We start from the raw sequence: 19,661 nt of genomic DNA on the forward strand, positions 1-19,661 counted from the left end.
GCACTTCTTGTTTTTAGATTGAATAAGTGAGTCGACTTGTTCTAGCATGTCCATGAGTTGTTCATTAGTGAATTCATTTTCATCATCACTATCACTATCATGTTCATCTTCACTTTCACTTTCACTCTCATCATATTGTACCTTGTGGCCCTTGGCCATGAAGCATGAAGAAGTGTCGAAGAGTGATGGCTTATTGATAGCAATGCTTGCAAGCGCCTTCTTCTTGGATGCCTTGTCATCATCACTAGAATCATCATCCGAAGAAGCATCACTATCCCATGTCACAACATATGATCCACCCTTCTTCTTCTTCTTGAAGACCATCTTCTTCTCTTTCTTTTCTTTCTTCTCCTTCTTGTTCTTTTTCTCATGCTCATCATGATCACTATTGTATGGACAATCCACCACAATATGATCGGGGCTCTTGCACTTGTAGCATAGCCTCACATGCTCTTTGTTCTTCAAGTGATCTCTTCTTTTTCTTGTGTGATAGCCCTTCTTCTTCATCATCTTGCCAAATTTACGGACAAAGAGTGCTAGTGCTTCATCATCACTATCATCATTGGAGCACTCCTCATTGCTTAATTCTTCGTTCTTGGCTTTGCCCTTGTTCTTGCTCTTGGATGAAGAGCTAGCTTTGAATGCTACACTCTTCTTCTTCTTGTCATCATCATCCTTCTTCATGACCTCATCATCATCATTGTCATTGTATTGATCTTCGGTCATGATATCTCCAAGTACCTCATTGGGAGATACACCGGTCAATCCTCCTCTAAAGATGATTGTTCTCAATGTCTTGAACCTCTTGGGCAAGCACATCAAGAACTTGTGAATGAAGTCCTCATTCTTCACTTTCTCACCAAGGCCCTTGAGATCATTGATGATGACTTGGAGCCTATAGAACATCTCTGGTATAGACTCATCATCCTTCATCTTGAAGTTGGATAGCTTGTCCTTGAGCATATACAATTTGGCACTTTTTACAGTTGTAGTGCCCTCATATGTTTCTTCTAATCTTGTCCACACTTCACTTGCCTTCTCAAGATCTTTGACTTGCTCAAATACCTTTGAATCAATGCCATTATAGATCGTGTTGAGAGCCATAGTATTGCATTGCTTGTTTGCTCTCTCATTATCGGTGGGGTTAGCCGGATCAAGAATTACAAAGTCATTTTCGGTGACTTCCCACACTCTATCATTTATTGATCCAAGGTACATCTTCATTTTTCTCTTCCAATAGTCAAAGGAACTTGTGCCATCAAAGAACGGTGGTTTGCCCCCAACATGGTTGAACACTATTTGAGCCATAATTTGAGCACCGAGGTTGTTAAGCCTTTACAAAACGGTGACCACGGCTCCGATACCACTTGAAAGGTCCTAATATGTTTAGAGGGGGGGTGAATAGCCTATTTAAAAAGTTCTACAAAATCACTAGAGCAAGAGATTAGTAAATAACAAAGCGAAGCTTTTTGCTCTAGCTCTAAGGGGTGTTTGCAAGCCACCTACCCAACAATTCTAGTTGCTATGATCACTATGCACACAAGAACTAAGTCTCTACAAGATACACTAGAGAACTAAGCTACACAAGGCAAAGTAAGCAACTAAACTAATTACACTAGTTTGCGGTAAGTAAAGGATAGGATGAGATATTTATACCGCCGTGTAGGGGATGAACCAATCACCAATATAAACAATCAAGCACCGGGAGAATGCCAATCAAACACAATTGAGACACCGATTTTTCTCCCGAGGTTCACGTGTTTGCCGGCACGCTACGTCCCCGTTGTGTCGACCAACACTTGGTGGTTCGGTGGCTAAGAGGTGTAGCACGAACCTCGTCCTCACAAGGACACCACAAGAACCTACCCACAAGTGAGGTAACTCAATGACACGAGCAATCCACTAAAGTTACCTTTCGGCTCTCCGTCGGGGAAGGTACAAGACCCCTCACAATCACCGGGAGATGGCCACGAACAATCACCAACTCGTGCCAATGCTCCTCTGCTGCTCCAAGCCGTCTAGGTGGCGGCAACCACCAAGAGTAACAAGAAAACCGCAGCTAGAACGATCCCCAAGTGCCACTAGATGCAATCACTCAAGCAAATGCACTTGGAATCACTCCCAATCTCACAAAGATGTATAATCTATGAAGTAGATGAGTGGGAGGAGTTTGCTTAGGCTCACAAGGATGTCAAGTATGTTAGAATGCCAAGAGAGTGAGCCCTAAGCCGGCCAAACACATATTTATAGCCCCTCAAACAAATAGAGCCGTTGGCTCTTTCACTGGGCGAAAAACGGGGTCACCGGACGCTCTTAAAGGGGCACCGGACGCTCAACACCATCGTCCGGTGCTCCAACGTCAGCCGCGTGTCAGAGTCTAACGGTAACCTGCAGAGCACCGGACGCTGAGCAGGTTGGCACCGGACGTCCGGTGCACACCGGACTCATGCGTAGAGAGCTCCACAAACTCGCAGGGTCACCGGATGCAAGCCACCGGACGCACCCTAAGCGTCCGGTGCTCACCGGACTCACACCCAGAGAGGTTTGCAAAACGCGCGGACACCGGACTCAGACCAGCGGACGCTCCAGCTTGCGTCCGGTGCCTAACCCTAGCTGAGCTAGGCAGCCTGCACACCGGACGCTCAGACACAGCGTCCGGTGCCTCTAAGCCAGCGTCCGGTGAGTGTTCCTCAGCGAGAAACACTCCTGCGACTTCTCCAAAATTTTCCCACCGGCGCAATAGAAAATATGCACTTTATTTTCTCAGAACCCATCCTTTCTCTACCCTTCAAACTCCACCTCCTTCTCAAAGTGTGCCAACACCTCTACGTGTAAACCAACAAGTGCACGTGTGTTAGAATTTTCACAAATATTTTCTTCGAAGGAGTTAAGTTAGGTCACTATTTTCTAAATGCATGCACATGAACAAAGACACCTAGTGGCACTTGATAACCGCTTAGCCAAAGAATTCTCCTCTTTATAGTACGGCTATCTATCCTAAATGTGATCACACCCTCTAGGTGTCTTGATCACCAAAACCAAAACCCTAAGCAATACCTTTGCCTTGATCTCCATAGGGTTTCGTTTTTCTCTTTCTTCTTCTTTTCAAAGTTGAGCACTTAATCATCTTGTGGTCATCACCATAATCATCTCTTGCTCCAACACTTGGCATGTACCAACCTCATTAAGTCTACACACTTAGCATAGAGGTTAGTACTAGGGTTTCATCAATTATCCAAAACCAAACTAGGGCTTTCAGCCTGGCCCAAGGAGAACGGCCGATTCGGTCGTTCAAGGCTGGCCAGACTATCTCAGTACGGATGACCAGCTCTAGCCAGGTTACGCCCCATCTCCACAACCAAACATGACAAAATTGGCCCCAAAAAGCCATAGCTAGGATTGACAGCCAACCAAACACACCTATGTATTGAATCTCTACAAACGACCAATTAAGAGATGATGACATTGGGCGATAGGAGAGACAATGGGTGGTGTGACTGAGTGTCGAGTGGTGAAGACATCACTAGCCGGAGATGACAACACTAGTGGTGAGCAATGCGGTTCAAGGAAGAAGAAAGAAATAAGGAGAAATAAAGAAATCAGGCGACCACCATGTAACTGTCGTCTTGTTTAGGGCCTGTTTAGATTGGGGATGAAAATTTTTTAGGTGTCACATCGGATGTGTCGGAAGGATGTCGGGAGAGATTTTTAGAAACTAATAAAAAAACAAATTACATAGCTCGTCAGAAAACTGCAAGACAAATTTATTAAGCATAATTAATAACAAATTTATTAAGCATAATTAATCTGTTATTAGCATATGTGGGTTACTGTAGCACTTAAGGCTAATCATGGAGTAACTAGGCTTAAAAGATTCGTTTCGCGATTCTCAACTAAACTGTGTAATTAGTTTATTTTTTTATCTATATTTAATGTTCCATGCATGTGTCTAAAGATTCAATGGGATGGATGAAAAATTTTTCTGTGGGGAACTAAACAGGGCCTTAGATATGAAAAATTTTGGATTTCGCTACTGTAGCACTTTCATTTGTTTATGGTAAATATTGTCCAATCATAAACTAACTAGAATCAAAAAATTCGTCTCGCGATTTACAATTAAATTGTGTGATTAGTTTTTTTGTCTATATTTAATGCTTCATGTATGTGCCACAAGATTCGATGTGACAGAAAATCTTGAAAACTTTTTGGATGTTAGGGTGAAGTAAGGCCTTGTTTAGTTCTCATTTTTTTCAGATTCCTCGTCACATCAAATCTTTAGACGCATGTATGAAGTATTAAATATAGACGAAAATAAAAACTAATTGCACAGTTTGGTCGGAATTGACGAGACGAATCTTTTGAGTCTAGTTAGTAAATAATTGGATAATATTTGTCAAATACAAATGAAAATGGTATTATTTCTATTTTACAAAATTTTTTAAACTAAACAAGGCCTAAACAAGGCCTGTGATGCTTTGTCTCCTTCCGTTTAGCGCCAGTGTCATCTCCAGCGATCAGGCTGGGGACACACTATGGGCGCGTTTGGAACAAAGGATTTTTGAAGGAAAATTGAAGGAATCTAAAACCAAAGGAAAGGAAGTAAACTGGACCGTTTGGAACGAAAGTACCAATTCCTTTCCTCTGTTTTACTGTAGCCGAATGCACATTTCACAGGAAATAAAACATCTACTCAGATCTCTTGGTTTTGTTTCCTTTGCGTATGCCCGATGCAGCGCTCGTGAAGAAGACATGAAAAAAAGGAGGGTACAGCAGGGTGTCAGTGAGGTTACATGCTGCTGCCCATCAAAGATTCCTGTAATTCTAAGGCCTTGTTTACTTCCCAAAATTTTCCAAGATTTCCCGTCACATCGAATCTTGCGGCACATGCATGAAGCATTAAATATAGACGAAAACAAAAACTAATTATGCAGTTTACCTGTAAATCGTGAGACGAATCTTTTGATCCTAGTTAGTCTATGATTGGATAATATTTGCCACAAACAAACGAAAGTGCTACAGCAGCGAAATCCAAAAATTTTCCCAAACTAAACAAGGCCTAATTCCCATATTCTAAACACTACCTTATATAAGTTTTCTGTGTTTTTTCTATCCTCTGTTTTATCATCTCATCTTCATCTTATTCTTATGTTTTTTTATATTTCTGTATTTTTAATTCCTCCGTTCCAAACAAAGCCTATATGGTTTTAACTTTTAACTTTTGACCCGCTCGTGGCCGTGAAACCATGGTCAAATGGCTCACGACACATGGTGTACATACAGTCCTGCGCTGTCACGGATACGGCACGGCCGGTGCTGCCGAGCACAGAGTGCACAGTAGGAGGCGGACCGGGTTTCAGGGCAGGTTACACACGAATCTTTTGCTCACGGCTTGTCCTTTGCGCGTGGTTTTACAGTGCCGATCTTTCGTGAATGGTGGGGCCTCGTGCTCCATCGGTCTGCCGCTATGGCGAGGTGTAGACTGTGTACTCTAGCGGTCTAGCCCTAGTGGCCTACGTATCCTGCTAGCTGTGGTAGCACGACAGCCGAGGTGTAGTTAGGTGCGTTACATTCACATGGCATATCTTGTTTGGATCCGAATTTTTTTTAAAATTTTAACACTGTATTTCTTTCGTTTTTATTTGACAAACATTATTTAATTTAGAATAACTAGATTTAAAAGATTCTCTCGTGATTTACAGATAAACTGTACAATTAGTTTTTATTTTCATCTATATTTGGCCTTGTTTAGTTCCCAAAATATTTTGCAATTTTTTTTCACATTCCCCATCACATCGAATCTTACGGCACATGCATGAAGCACTAAATATAGATAAAAGAAATAACTAATTACACAGTTTACATGTAATTTGCGAGACGACTTTTGAGTCTAGTTAGTCCATAATTGGATAATATTTGTCAAATATAAACAAAAGTGTTACTGTTCATATTTTCAAAATTTTTTGGAAGTAAACAAAGTCTTAATGCTCAATGTATGTGTCGCAAGATTTGATGTGATGAAGAATTTTAAAAAGCTTTTGGTTTTTGGGTGAACTAAACAAGGCCTGAGTATTCAAATATTAATAATAAAACAAATTACAAAAGTTTCGAGTAATTCGCTAGACGAATTTATTAAGTCTAATTAACATACCATTAACAATATATTCTCTTGTACCATATTATCAAATCATGGACTAATTAAGTTTTAAAAAAAATTATCTTATAAATTAGTTGTAATCTGTGTAATTAATTATTTTTAATCTATATTAAAATCCAAACGTCGTATGTAAAAAGGCTAAACATCCTATGTAAAAAGGCAACTTTATAGAGAGGAACTAAACAAGATTTGTTTGCGTGGGAGTGGGACCGTGTACTAGTTCAGTTTTCTGATTACAGTACTGCACGTCTGCACCCCTTCCGAATTTTTTGGCAAAAAAAAATATGAAGTCGATAGATGGCACGATTCGTGGCTCTGATACTATAGCGGGGAGCTTGTAGAGGACCTCACTTAGACCTTGTTTAGTTTTAAAATTTTTGGGAAAACGACACTATAACATTTTTATTTTTATTTGACAAACATTGTACTAGGTTTAAAAGATTCGTCTCGTGATTTACAGATAAACTGTACAATTAATTTTTATTTTTATCTATACTAAATGCTCCATACATATGTCATAAGATTCGATGTGACAGAAAATCTTAAAAAGTTTTAGGTTTTTAGCATGAACTAAACAAGGCCTTAGTCTCCATCCTCATCACAAACACGGAATAATCTTCACGGATCTCCGTCGCGCTTCCATACATCATGGAAATATGGAATATAGGCGATAATCAGATAAATATAAAAGTAAGTGATATATATTTAGCACATGGTGCACAATTAATAAACTGCAACGAACACATATATACTATTATTAATATTCTAACACAAATACACGAAATATACAAAACTTCACAACAAAGTACATCACAAATTCTAAAGATATCTAATGTATGGAAAACAAAGTGGAAATATGGGAATGGAGAACCATCCCTGTGAGTGTCATCGAGGATTAGAGATGGCAATCACACCCATGGGTGCGGGTGCAACATCGAACTCACTAGTAGTGTTGTATTTCACCTACGGATCAAATATTGAGTGTTTCATTTATTAATCTAAGCCTATAAAGTTGACATGACGACATTTTTAAAAACCGTGATTGGCCTCATGGGACCATATGGTGCATTCCTATTGTCATCATGATCGACATTAGCCATGTTACGACCAAATGAAGCCATGTGTTATGCATACATATACAAAGGCAATAGAGCACATTTCTTTCTTAATTTACAAATCATAATAAAGACATACATACATACATACATACATACATACATACATACATACATACATACATACATACATACATACATACATACATACATACATACATACAGTGGCGGATCTAGAGAAATTTAGAGGGGGATGCAATCATAAATAATGCACCTAACCACCGATCACATGTTTATTTTTTCATGGCGTGGTGTGTTGACACTTGCCACCGATCCCACGTTTTTTAGACCATAATAGGAGTTTGCTAAAAAAACCTTTTTCTTTTGTACAGTGATCCGATACATTAGAATGAATTCCTCATAATATATAAAGGAGATGTGAAGTTACGGTCATACTTGTAGTTTTTCTTCCTGGTCTTTTAGGGATGGTGCTTGTACCAATTTTGGTGCCTCGTCCAAACTAATATATGCATTACTTTTTATTTATTAATTCTACATTATTTTCTAGCTTTATCAATTTTCCCATATTAAAGTCACAAAATGGATGTCTTTAGATGGAAAGTGGGCTGAGCAAACAAACAACCAAAACCAATTTATTTGCTTCATCATTTTCATAAATGTCAATTATCAAACATCGGAGAAAGAAAAAAGTCTAATCCTAGAATCTGGACAAACTAGGAAGAAGGAAAAAACCACAAAATTGAAGACAACTTGGATGGTCATACTAACCGAAATTGGAAGAATAGAGAACTTTGGAAGTTGCTTACTTTGACTTTTGAAGGATGAACATAATAGAGAAGATCACAACCAGGGCAACGGGGCGAACTATGATGTGCTCTTGGTGCCCTTAACCCTAGGGCTACATGCTTGGCCCGCGCACAACAATGCCCATGCCCAATCGACCATGGTTGACAACCAGTGGCAATAGGTCACCATCCACCGGAGTTCGCGCTGTCGCCAAAGGGAGGCAATGCGCCGGCAGTTTTGTGTGAGTTGAAGTGACAGCCGAGTTGTCGATGATTCCATACGGACAGGGGCCTGGCTGATATTGGGCTATGTGTTTGGGAGTTGTGGGCTGTTGTGGTCTCTTTCGGTCGACTCAACAGAGTTGTGGGTGCAGACGTTTGAATTCAGGGGGTGCGAATACCGTAGAAACATGCATACTACAGCGTATTTCGTATTTTGGTCTGGGTGCGGCCGCACCCAGCAGCTTCTACATGGATCCGCCCATACATACATACATACATACATAGGCCTTGTTTAGTTCCAAAAAATTTTACAAAATTTTTCAGATTCTCCATCACATCGAATCTTTAGACACATGCATGAAGTACTAAATATAGACAAAAAAAAAACTAATTGCACAATTTGGTCGGAATTGACGAGACAAATCTTTTGATCCTAGTTAGTCCATGATTGGACAATATTTGTCAAATACAAACAAAAAAGCTACAGTGTCCATTTTGCAAAATATTTTGAAACTAAACGAGGCCATACATACATACTCCTATGAAGTGACCAGACACTTTGCGGTCTGTTAGCACAAAGTGAGGTGCAAAATTGACATAACACGTGTGCCTCTAAGCTTTCTTTCTACTAAGCAAGGGTGTGTTTGGTTCAGTTTGTAGAAGGTGTTTTTGCTGCCAAAAGGTAACACGTTAACCAAACGGGTGAAACCTGAGATTGCTCTTTCTAAAAGCAATTGTTTTGAGTAATGCAATTTTCACAGCACCTTGAACCCTAAACCTTGATTTTGCTAGCAATAGAGGCGGAGATGGAGGAATTTAGGCAGACAAGCGGTTGCAGCAGAGGGCTTCAGATAGGTGAAGGTAGAGAGGCGGTCCAGGCTCCGATCTAGGCCACGTGGCTCGCGCAGGCAGTGTGCGGTGGCAACTCAACGCTTTGGTTTCTAGGGCAGCATGTTGCGGCTCAGACTCGGCTTCCACATCTAGAATGGACAGGCGAGCGACGACTCACCTTGGGGTGGCATGGTACTAGGGAAAGCCGGGTGTGAATAGGAATTGAGGGAGTGAGGGGTCCTATTATATACTTAGGATTTAAATGTGGGATATGCCTCTTACTATTGGGCCAATATATATGCATATTTAGTTCGTCTTTAAGATCGAGGTTTGGAACCGACTTACTCTAGATTATTGCGACTCTTGGGAATTAGGAACCAAACCAGTAATCGAATTTTTCAGTTTCGATTAGTTTGGTTTTGGCTCCAATTATTTTAGTTTCGTTTTTTGGCTATGGGTTATTTGTGCCCACCCTAGTTACTAAGCATGCTATTGGCATCCTACTATCCTATATTGCTTTTTCCAGATTACTATTACTCCACTCATCCTACTAAGCATGTTATATATGTTAGTTTGACCAAGTTTATAGTAAATAGTATTAACATTTATGTCTTTAAATATATTTATTTAGAACTACTTTTTATAACTAATCTAACTACTTATTTTGAATCATAAATATTAGTATTTTTTTTATATAGTTTTAGTTAAAAATAAAACATTTTAGGTTTTTAAAAAAAGAATTATTTTTTGACGATGGAGTGGTACTAAAATGTTGCGATGTGGCCACTGTGTCATCGTTGTTGGTCTTGCTGATGAGTGATGAGTGTGAAAAAGACGAGAGTTGCACAAGAGACAAGAGCAACGCCGACGTGCGGTGCTCTGCGCCGTCTCACCCTGACGGGTCCCACTCCCACTTCCATCGTGGGCCCCCTAGCCCAACAGGAAAGCATCATCACCTTTCCTCCTCTCCCCTAGTCCCCTGCTGTCTCTTCGTTCACTCACGCCTCGCTCGCTGCCCACACACCGAAAACCCCAGCGCCGACCACCGCGATGGCCGCCGGCGAGCATCCTCTGGTCGAGCAGTCCTCCGTCCCGGTCGTCTCCGACGCTGCTGACGCCGCCACCAAACCCTCCGTCCGGCCGGCCCTCTTCCTGCTCCCGCGCGCGGGGGACGGCGCCGCTCCCCCTGCTCCGCCCGGCGGGCCCGTCCCCGTCCCCGCCCGCCCGCACGGGATCGAGGTGGAGTTCGGGGGCTGGGCGGGCGTGCCCCGGCGGTGGCCGGAGTGGGTGGCCAAGCTCCGCCGGCGCCACGAGCCGCTGTGGCGGGAGCTCGGGATCCTGGACGGCATCCTCGCCAGCACGTACCGGGTGCGCCGCCGGCCCCACGAGCGCGCGCTGCTGCAGCTCGCCTCCTTCTGGTCCGGCGCCACCGGCACCTTTGTCTTCCCCTGGGGCGAGGCCACGCTCACCCTCGAGGACGTCGCCGCGCTCGCCGGCCTGCCGCTCCTCGGCGGCGCCGTGCGCGCGCCCGTGTCGGACAGCCTCGAGAAGGATGTGGCCGCGATCGAGGCCGTCCGGGCGGTGCTGCACCGTAGCAAGAAGAAGAAATGCTCTTACGGCGCGTGGGCGAAGCGCTTCGTCGAGCGCGCGCCGGAGGCGGAGGCGGAGGCGCCGCCATCCGCGGCCGGTGGCGGTGGCGGCGGCGGCGACGGCGAGGCGCGTGAGCTGGTCGAGCACGGCGCCTTCCTCTCCATGTGGCTGTCCCTCTTCGTTCTCCCGAGCCCGCCGTTCGACGTCGTCCACCGGGTGGTGCTTCCGCTCGCGGCCCGTCTGGCGCGCGGCGAGAGCGTGGCGCTCGCCCCTGCCGCGCTCGCCACAATCTACCACGACCTCTCCGCGCTCAAACGCCGCATAACCTCGGGCAAGAAAAACGAGCCCTTCGTCGTGTCGGCACCAATGCACATCCTCCAGCTCTGGGTCTGGGAGCATTTCACCCAGCTAAGCCCTGAACCAGCGGCCTCCCCTGCTCCTGGTGACCAGGGCATGCCACGGGCTGCGCGATGGCATGAAGTTAGGAAAAGGCTGAGCTCCAAGGACGTCCGCGCAGTGTTAATGTCACCAAAGGAGTTTAAGTGGAGGCCCTATGGAAATCGCAGTTTGTTCGGTCTGCAGCCAGTGATGGGTGGTTTTCCTGTCCGCGTTCAGGATATAGCAACAAGTGAAGCTTTATTGTCCTTGGCGCGGTGTTTGCACGCTTGTGAGCTCGTGGGCATGAACTGCATTCAGCAGTATAGTCCTCATCGTGTTGCAAGGCAGCTCGGCTTCGATCAGGACATCCCTGGGACGGTTCCCTGTGCAAGCTTAGGTTGGGAGAAAGCATGGGAGACATACAACATAGAAGCCAAAAGTTCTGCATTTATCTTTCCAAATCACAAGCCCGGTGTGACGGTTCAGTATGCAAAGTGGTGGAAGCCTTATTCATCAGCATGCAGTAGTGCCATTGCTAATGCTAAAAAGATGAAAGAAGGCCATGATTTTGTTAGTCCAGTGAAAAGGAAAATGGAAGGGGTTCTTGCTGAAAATTCTGGCAAGAAGCTGCGTCTGCGTGTGGCCACTGCTACCCAGGGCCGCCCGCCCAAAGTACCAGCGGGAATTAATGTCTATCCTTCCCAGTCCTCAGGCAACCATGCAGCAATAAGACGAGCTGCAGCAGCACCAGGGCTTGTTCTCCGTGCGTGTCCACCGCACCTAAGATTTAGAGCTATGTCTGCCACCGGGATGCCTCAGCCAGCGCCAGATGCAGCTGACGATCCACTAGATCACATTTCTCTTTCTGAAAGGCTCAATTACATTACTAAGATGCCTAAGCAGCCCAACACAGAATGTTTGGTGAAGGGTGGTGAGCAGGAGAGGACTGTCGACAGTGTGAAAATTTTTATACCAAAATCTCGAAGTGTTGTCCCAAATAAGGCAGTTTTACACAAAGTTATTGAGCAAGCTTTTCCTGACTCAGTTGCAAGCTCAGCTATTATAGTTGATGAATCGTCTTGTGGGTTTGTTACGGAAAGGCCACAGGCCAAATGTCTCCAACAAAGTAAAGATGAAGATCTTAATACTGCCAATGGGCAAAATAGTAGCAGAACAGAGCATTGTGATGTTGTGCTTCTTAATGTTGTCCAGGGTGCTGTGAGTACTGGAAGAAGTGAAGCCATTGGAGCTGGGACTGAAGTTGATATGCTTTCAACACATAAAGACTTCTTGGTGATCAGTGATGATGACGAGTGTGATAAATCAAGCAGCAAGGGACATGAGATGAGTGCAATGCATCTGAAATCTCATATGTCGGGGGCAAAAATGTCCCTTATAGGAGAGCGAAGTGAAGATACCAAGCTAGTTGATGCAAGAAATGACGAGCAAGAAAGCCAAGTTTTGATGAAAGTGACCAAACAAGGCAATTTCAGTGATATCGTTGAAATCAGTGATGATGAGCTTGATGAAGAAACAAGCAAGAAAGCTGGGATGTTTGTTGAAGCTCCGAGCAAGGAATATGTACTGGGTACCATGTGTCTGAAATCTCCTGAGATGGAACCAACGCGGACCATCTTACAGGAGTGCAATGAAGAAAAGCAGATGGACAGTGAACCAAATGATGAGCAGGACAATGGTGTGATGAAAGAAGGCACGGTGCAAAACAATTATGGTCATCAGCTTGCAAGTGTTCAAGACGACACAACTCCAAGGCGACAGCCAGATGTATTAACTCATCCTGCTACTGTTCAAACCAATGATGGTCTCTTACAAGGACCAACTGAAGAAATGGATACATGCATTGTCAGAGGGGATATTGGCAATATCGACATGGTGCTCAATGAAAATGGTGGTTCTCTGAATTTCAGTGAGAAAGGAAATGAAGATACCTTATTGTCAGACAAAGAATCAGAACATCCTATGGAACACACAGCAGGAACCAATATAAATAAATCAGGTATTGCTGATGCAGCAGCCACACACTCCAAATTAGCTGAAATGTAAATCAAATCCCAAATTTAAACTTTGTGTCTGGCTCCTTTTCTTTTGCAGGAAACAGTGAGAGATTCTCTAGCAGGCTGTTAGATGGAAATACTAAACTGGTTAGCCAGGAAGTTTGTACTAAAACACTGTACTATCTTAGTCGGTTTGATCGGATGAAAGATGCTTGGGACAAAGATGCAAATACCCTACCAAGAAGGGCAGTTGGTACGATGGAAATGATACAAAAAGCATCTGCAATTCGACGAGCCGAAATGGCTGAGTTGAAGAAAAAGATTAATACTCTGAAGGAAGAGATTCGGGCACTCGAGGCAGCTTAGGAAGGGAAGGCCCCTGAGTGAAGTATAACTTGAAACAATGTAGGAATGTATTGGTCTTTACACCAGATGGTTTAGTTCAGTAATAGAATGCGCTAGGCTTTCTGGTGAAATTAGTCTCGTTTGTGAATTTGGTCACAGTTGTTTAATAATGTGTTGAAGGATCTAGTTCTGAAAAAAAAGTTGCGCTTCATTCCAATCAGGCTCCAATACTTTGCCTTGGAGTGAATCAACTAGATGGTAAAATCTGTCTTTATTTTATGGTCTTGGCTACTCTTTGGATTTTCTGAGAATACCTTTTCTCACAACCTGCTGGTCTACCAGAGAACTTTGAAGTCTTACAAGGCCTAATACACCAAATGGGGTTTGCATATAAAATTAGCATTTTCGCTACTTTGCTGAGGAATGATTCATCCATGTGACCGTGTGCCATTTGACGCCTGACTTACTAATTGGCAAACTGCAGGCACACACAAAGTTAGAAGATTAAAAGTTCTTTTTCCCTCAAAGCTAGGTATTCTTCTCTGTTGTATTTCAGAGTTCTGCTTTTTAGTTTATAGCTCATTTCTCTGAACCTTGGATCTATGGTAGTTTGTAACTCTTAGACATAGAAGTTGATACACAGGTAACTGCTAAATATAATTTTATTTTATTGTACAGCATATATCTCACAACAGAAAAGATTTTAAAAAATTGTATAGAGTGAGTTCATATAATCATCCATTATCTGAAATTTTGGTGCTTGGAGAGTTGGAGTAGAATCTACACGTGTAATTGCAAAAGCTAAGTAGAAACAGTAGGATTGTTGCTACCAAATTATATCTTGATTTGTTTGCTATTATAACAAACCTTTTCAAATATAGTTGCTCATATTCAAATATCAAACCTCCTTTCACCATGTTTTGCTAATTGCCATAAGTTGCATTCGGGCTGCAGTTTATCAATGTCCCAGTAAGCTAAGCTTAACTTCTGAGCTTTTTACTGGTCACGTGGGTTGCCTGCCATGGAGATTGCCAGAGGTTGTTGAATTACTCTCATGCAGCTCCAAACCTGAGAGAAGCTCTGTTGTCATCTCATGACGGAAGGCCGCCCCATCCAGATCTTAACACGTTTGGTTTGAGGAACCATCTCATTCTAGATGAGGTGATGTATCATAAGCCCATTCCATCAAACTTGATGGAATAACTTCATTCTCTATACTAGTACTAATTATTAGCTTGTAGGAAATAAGATGATGATGATGTATCAAATCATTCCATTTTAGTATTTTACAAACCAAAAAAAAGGAGTGAGAAGCTGAGGAACTCATCCCTCAAACCAAACACCCACAAGTTTGTGTCGTTCTACCATGAAGCCGCTCCATGGTGACTCTTATAAGACTTACAAATGCAAATGTACAATGCAAGTGGTTTGCTTTCTAATTTTCGTGGAAGACATTGTCCAATGACAATGCTAGGTATTATTCTGCTCTTCAAAATGAAACTTCAGTAGGTCTTTGTTAGCTAGATGATGCTTAGTATGCATTTTATCATATAATTTTGTATTTATAATTGAAAGTCTGTTTGAAGACTATAACGTACCACCTCTTAGAGTTAATATATTGTATAGTTGTTGCTTCACCTTCCTGTAATTTTTCCCATATTTTGGAGTACAATTTGATGATACATTCCGTGGTGATATGCTCCTAATAATGATCATGCAAGATGCATCTTTTCTACAAGAAAACTATCCAAAACATGTCCTTTATTACTTCCTTTGTAATAGATTGCATGATCAATAGATGTTTCTCGATGGGTACGAGAGGTAGAACATAATGTTAGTCTCAAATATACAATGCTATAGAATTTATGCTAGAAAATTAAATCAGATTTTGTATGTTTTGAACAATTATCAGGCCAGAGGATCAGTTTTCATAAAGTTGATTTGGTACCATCAATGTAAGTTATGATAATGCTATTCATTCCTACCCAGTTGTTTGGTTGTATGATTAGTCGTCATTTTCCTCTCAATCGCTAAGGGGTTCTTCAAGGAGGATATACAGCCTATTACAAAACTGCAGTAGCTTTGTTGGAGAGGAAGCAGGTGGTTCTCTCGTGGGAGCTCTCTAGTTCTTGTGAGGGCAACATATGGGTCATTGTTTTGGGAAGAATAATGTGAGGGGCAATAGTATGTATGCATGATTGGGGCAACTCTAGCTTGCGTGCTAATGCTAAAGTGGTGCAAGGAGGCAGTTTGTGAAATCCGTGAGTTCGCGGATATATGTACAGGCCCTTGGTGCTTTTTTCTATCGGAGACGAAGATGAGCACCCAGCGATCCCAGGAGTTGCGGTGGTGCCTGGGTTTTCCAAATGCATTCGGTGTTAGCTGTATAGGCCTCAGTGGTGGCACTACTAAAATAGTGAAGTTCTCTTAGTGTTTTTAATTAATAATAAAACACTACTACTAGTTAAAACACTAGAAAATCTTTACTAGGCATTTACTAAGAAAAATTTATACTAAATTTTTGAATGCTAAAACACTAAGTGAACCTCACATCATTAGAAGAAATTGAAAAATCTAGTTGTGTAAGGTTGTGTTGATGTGAGATCAAATCCTTCTCGATCCGTAGGGTTCTTGGCGCTTCACAGGTTTCTACAGATCGAGATCCAGTGCGTGCTATGCGAAAAGAATCTTGGAGAAAGGGGTTTAGCTAACGAGCGAGTCAAATAAGCTAGCGAGTTACTTGTTTTTCATCCAGGTCGATCACATGTGCTACAAGCCTATATACTATACGCATACAACTACAATTGTAAAAGAAAAGGGTTTAGCTAACTGCATTATTCTAACTCCTATGAGAACCAGTCATGAGTGTAGCTCACAAACAAGATAAAAAGAGACGCGAGGGTATCATGGGAATTAAAAAAGGATGGACAAAAAGATTTCATTTATTATTATTATATTAAGTAGATATAGATATAGATATAGATATAGATATAGATATAGATATATATACCCCCTCCTTCCTGAAATAAAATGCATTTATGACTTCTAAAATTTGTATTGAAATACAATGCATTCTACATAATAACTATATTTCGATTTGGCAAGGTTTATTAAAAAGAAAGCTATCATTTGAGAAGAAACTCTATAATTCAAATAATCTATGGGTACATGCATCATTTGAGTGTTCATTTAAGTTGTCTTAAAATTTTTAGGACACACAAGACAGGGGGAGTAGATGTCTAGACTTAACTTTTATAAGTTGTGATTAAGGGATCGTAGAAATAAATAAAACATAATAATGGGATACGTCTTTACGCTTATGTTTGTAAGAGCACTCACAATGCAAGACTCTATCACAGAGTCCAAGACAATTAATTACATATTATTTACGATATTTTACTGATGTGACAGCATATTTATTGAAGAAAGAGGTAGAAAAAATAAGACTCCAAGTCTTATTTAGACTCCAAGTTCACATTGTTCGAGGTAATAAATAACTTTAAACTCTATAATAGAGTCTGTATCGTGAGTGCCCTAACCCAAACTACTCCAACCGTGAAAGTTCTCTACTATATACAACTGATATACACTTCCTATGAATGAAATAGCCGGCATCCACAGACCGATGTACGTAAAGCCGCCGTTCCAATAATCTACTTTCAATGTGAAATTTAATGTTAGGCAGCACTTAACTCTTGCTAATAATTCAGCATCCTCGCTCACATGTCACGTACAACTACTGAACTACAACGGTAAAAAAGAAAGCTGGTTGTGAATTGTCATCAGCCAGCCGCGTCATCACTCATCAGGTTGTCAGTACCTGCTTTCCTTCTATATATCCGCCAAAGCTAGCGTTTCCTTCCATTCACGCGCTCTTGCTGGTTCTTTCGCTCACACCGAACTCTCCTGCGCTTCCCTCTCCAGCCGCAGCTATAGCCCACAGCGTCCTTCCGCCCCGCAACGGAGATGGCCGGCGGCGAGGCGACCCTGATCCAGAAATCCACCGCCGTCGTCCCAACCGCGCGACCGCCGCCATCGTCGCCGCGCTTCCTGCTTCCCCGCGCGAGTGGCAACCGTGTTCTTCCGGCCCTGCCACCCCTGCCTCCTCCTCACGATCTCGTTCTCGACGCCGGGATCCAGGCAAGATTCGATGGCTGGGCTGACAGCACGGATCTGTGGAGGCACTGGGTGGCCAAGCTCCGGCCGCTGCACGAGCCGCTGTGGCGCGAGCTCGGCATCCTCGACGGCATCCTGGCGACCACGTACCGCGTGCGCCGGGAGAGCGAGTGCGCGCTGCTCCACCCCTCGACCAACACCTTCGTGTTCCCCTGGGGCGAGGCGACGGTGACGCTGGAGGACATGGCCGCGCTCGCGGGCCTGCCCATCCACGGCTTCCCCGTGCGCGAGCCTCGGTACTCCGACAAGCTTGTTGAGATCGAGATGGCGGACGAGTGCGCGCTCGCCGTCGTCCGCGCTGTCCTGCTGATGGATCAGCGCGAGGGCGGCGCCGGCGCCGGCGCCAGCTGGGCGGAGCACTTCCTTCATCAGCACCGGCACCACCAGGCAAAGGAGGCAGGCGGCGGCCGTGACGAGCGGGAGCAGCGCCTTGAGCACGCTGCGTTCCTGTCTCTGTGGCTGGCTCGCTTCGTGCTCCGGGCGCCGTCGTCCGACAACTCCGCCGGCTCCGACGACATCGTCCCCGGGGAGGAGGTGCTCCCCGTCGCCGTCCGCCTGGCGCACGGCCACAGCGCGGCTCTCGCGCCCGCGGCGCTCGCCAGCATCTACAGCGATCTCTCCGCGCTCCACCGCCACTTCATCCACTCCAAGCGAACGGAGGCGCCGTCGGTCTCGGCGCCGATGCACATCCTGCAGCTCTGGGTCTGGGAGCGCTTCCCCGAGCTGCGCCCAGCGACGGCAACAAGCGTAGTCCAGGCGGACTCCACCGACGCCGACGGTGAGGACGATGTGCTCCTCCTGCTTTTTCGGCGAAATTTCGCCGAAATTTCCGAAATTTCACATTTTTCGATGGGGTCTGAGTTTTTTTTATATCGGTCAAATTTTTCGATTAATTCATATTTCGCTTCAAAATTACTTCAAACAACAATAAAATAACCCACCATATCTTCTAGTCTTATCAAAAACCCTAAATTTCTTTAAAATTATTTAATTTTCTCACTCAAATATTTCGTGATATTTTGTGTTATTTCGTTGATATTATATAAATTTGTGATGAACGATAGATTAGAAAGTTTTTCTAGTAAAATGATGCTATTTTTTTTAAAAAATCAATTGAATTTATTTAAATTTCATCTGAAATTTTCGAAATTTCTTATTTATCGGCAGGTGCTGAAAAAATTTTCCTTCCGAAAAAGAAAACCTTAGCTCCTGCCTAGGGCTGCCCGGTGGCACGACGTCCACCGGGCGCTGGACCCGGGCTACGCTCGCGCGGTGTTCATGGCACCAAAGCAGTTCCAGTGGCGGCCCTACGACGGCAGTAGCTTCTGGGAGCGTCGTCGTCGTCGTGGCCGTGGCGGATCAGCTAGGGCACCGCTATCCTTTGCACGGTGTCTGCAGGCTTGCGAGCTCGTGGGCGTGGACGACGTCGTCGAGCAGTACAATCCTCACCGCGTCGCCAGGCAGCTCGGCTTCGACCAGGACGTTCCGGGGACGGTCACCCGACTGAACACCAATCTCTGGGAGAGAGCATGGGAAACATACACTGCTGAAGCAGAAGATTATGCGTTCGCCATTCCGAGTGACGAGCCCGGTGTGACTGATGAGTATGCTCAGTGGTGGAAGCCGTACTCAGTGGCATGCGCTATTGCCGTCGAGGAGAGGGATGCCTTAGCATCAAATAGAGAGTTAGATTCTCTCATGGAAGAAACCAGCAACAAGGGATCAGCAGGTACCAGAGAATTTTGTTGGTCACAATCCTTCCTAGCTATATATATGCATCAAATTATTAATTAGTTGGAATAATGCAACTTAGGCTTGATATATAACCCTAGCTACTCCGTCTTTCTTTGTTTTTATTTTGCAGGAAACAATGAGGGATCGTCTAGCAGAAATGATACTAGAGGACCAAAATGGGCAGTTGGGACGATGGAAATGATACAAAGGGCATCAGTGAATCGGCAGGCTGAAATGGCTGGATCCAGGGAACTCGTTGCAAAACTGGTGAAAGAGATTCAGGGGCGCCTAGCTATAGACATCGAGCAATCCGAGAAGTAAAGCATCATCAGTTAATACTTAATAATAAGGTATA

The 19,661-nt window shown here is 43.7% G+C and overlaps 2 protein-coding genes across 2 annotated transcripts; both read left to right on the top strand.

Annotated features, from left to right (window-relative positions):
• On the top strand, positions 10,056-13,675 carry LOC8063044. The gene is made up of 2 exons (XM_002464292.2): positions 10,056-13,053; positions 13,149-13,675. The coding sequence occupies exons 1-2, from the start codon at positions 10,119-10,121 to the stop codon at positions 13,415-13,417; spliced, it is 3,204 nt and encodes a 1,067-aa protein (XP_002464337.2). The 5' UTR covers positions 10,056-10,118; the 3' UTR covers positions 13,418-13,675.
• LOC8065661 lies at positions 17,354-19,627 on the top strand. The gene is made up of 3 exons (XM_021447416.1): positions 17,354-18,361; positions 18,779-19,301; positions 19,437-19,627. Exons 1-3 carry the CDS (start codon positions 17,363-17,365, stop codon positions 19,625-19,627), a joined length of 1,713 nt encoding a protein of 570 aa, XP_021303091.1. The 5' UTR covers positions 17,354-17,362.

This window comes from Sorghum bicolor, chromosome 1 (genome assembly GCF_000003195.3).
Source record: "Sorghum bicolor cultivar BTx623 chromosome 1, Sorghum_bicolor_NCBIv3, whole genome shotgun sequence".
Classification (NCBI taxonomy): domain Eukaryota; kingdom Viridiplantae; phylum Streptophyta; class Magnoliopsida; order Poales; family Poaceae; genus Sorghum; species Sorghum bicolor.

What these genes read in the sequence shown, in the direction of transcription:
- LOC8063044 (XM_002464292.2), top strand. Translation starts at nt 10,119, where the DNA reads ATGGCCGCCGGCGAGCATCCTCTGGTCGAGCAGTCCTCCGTCCCGGTC. An exon ending in AACCAATATAAATAAATCAG is followed by an intron (nt 13,054 to 13,148) that starts GTATTGCTGATG and finishes TTTCTTTTGCAG; the next exon opens with GAAACAGTGAGAGATTCTCT.
- LOC8065661 (XM_021447416.1), top strand. Translation starts at nt 17,363, where the DNA reads ATGGCCGGCGGCGAGGCGACCCTGATCCAGAAATCCACCGCCGTCGTC. An exon ending in ACGCCGACGGTGAGGACGAT is followed by an intron (nt 18,362 to 18,778) that starts GTGCTCCTCCTG and finishes AGAAAACCTTAG; the next exon opens with CTCCTGCCTAGGGCTGCCCG. An exon ending in CAGCAACAAGGGATCAGCAG is followed by an intron (nt 19,302 to 19,436) that starts GTACCAGAGAAT and finishes TTTATTTTGCAG; the next exon opens with GAAACAATGAGGGATCGTCT.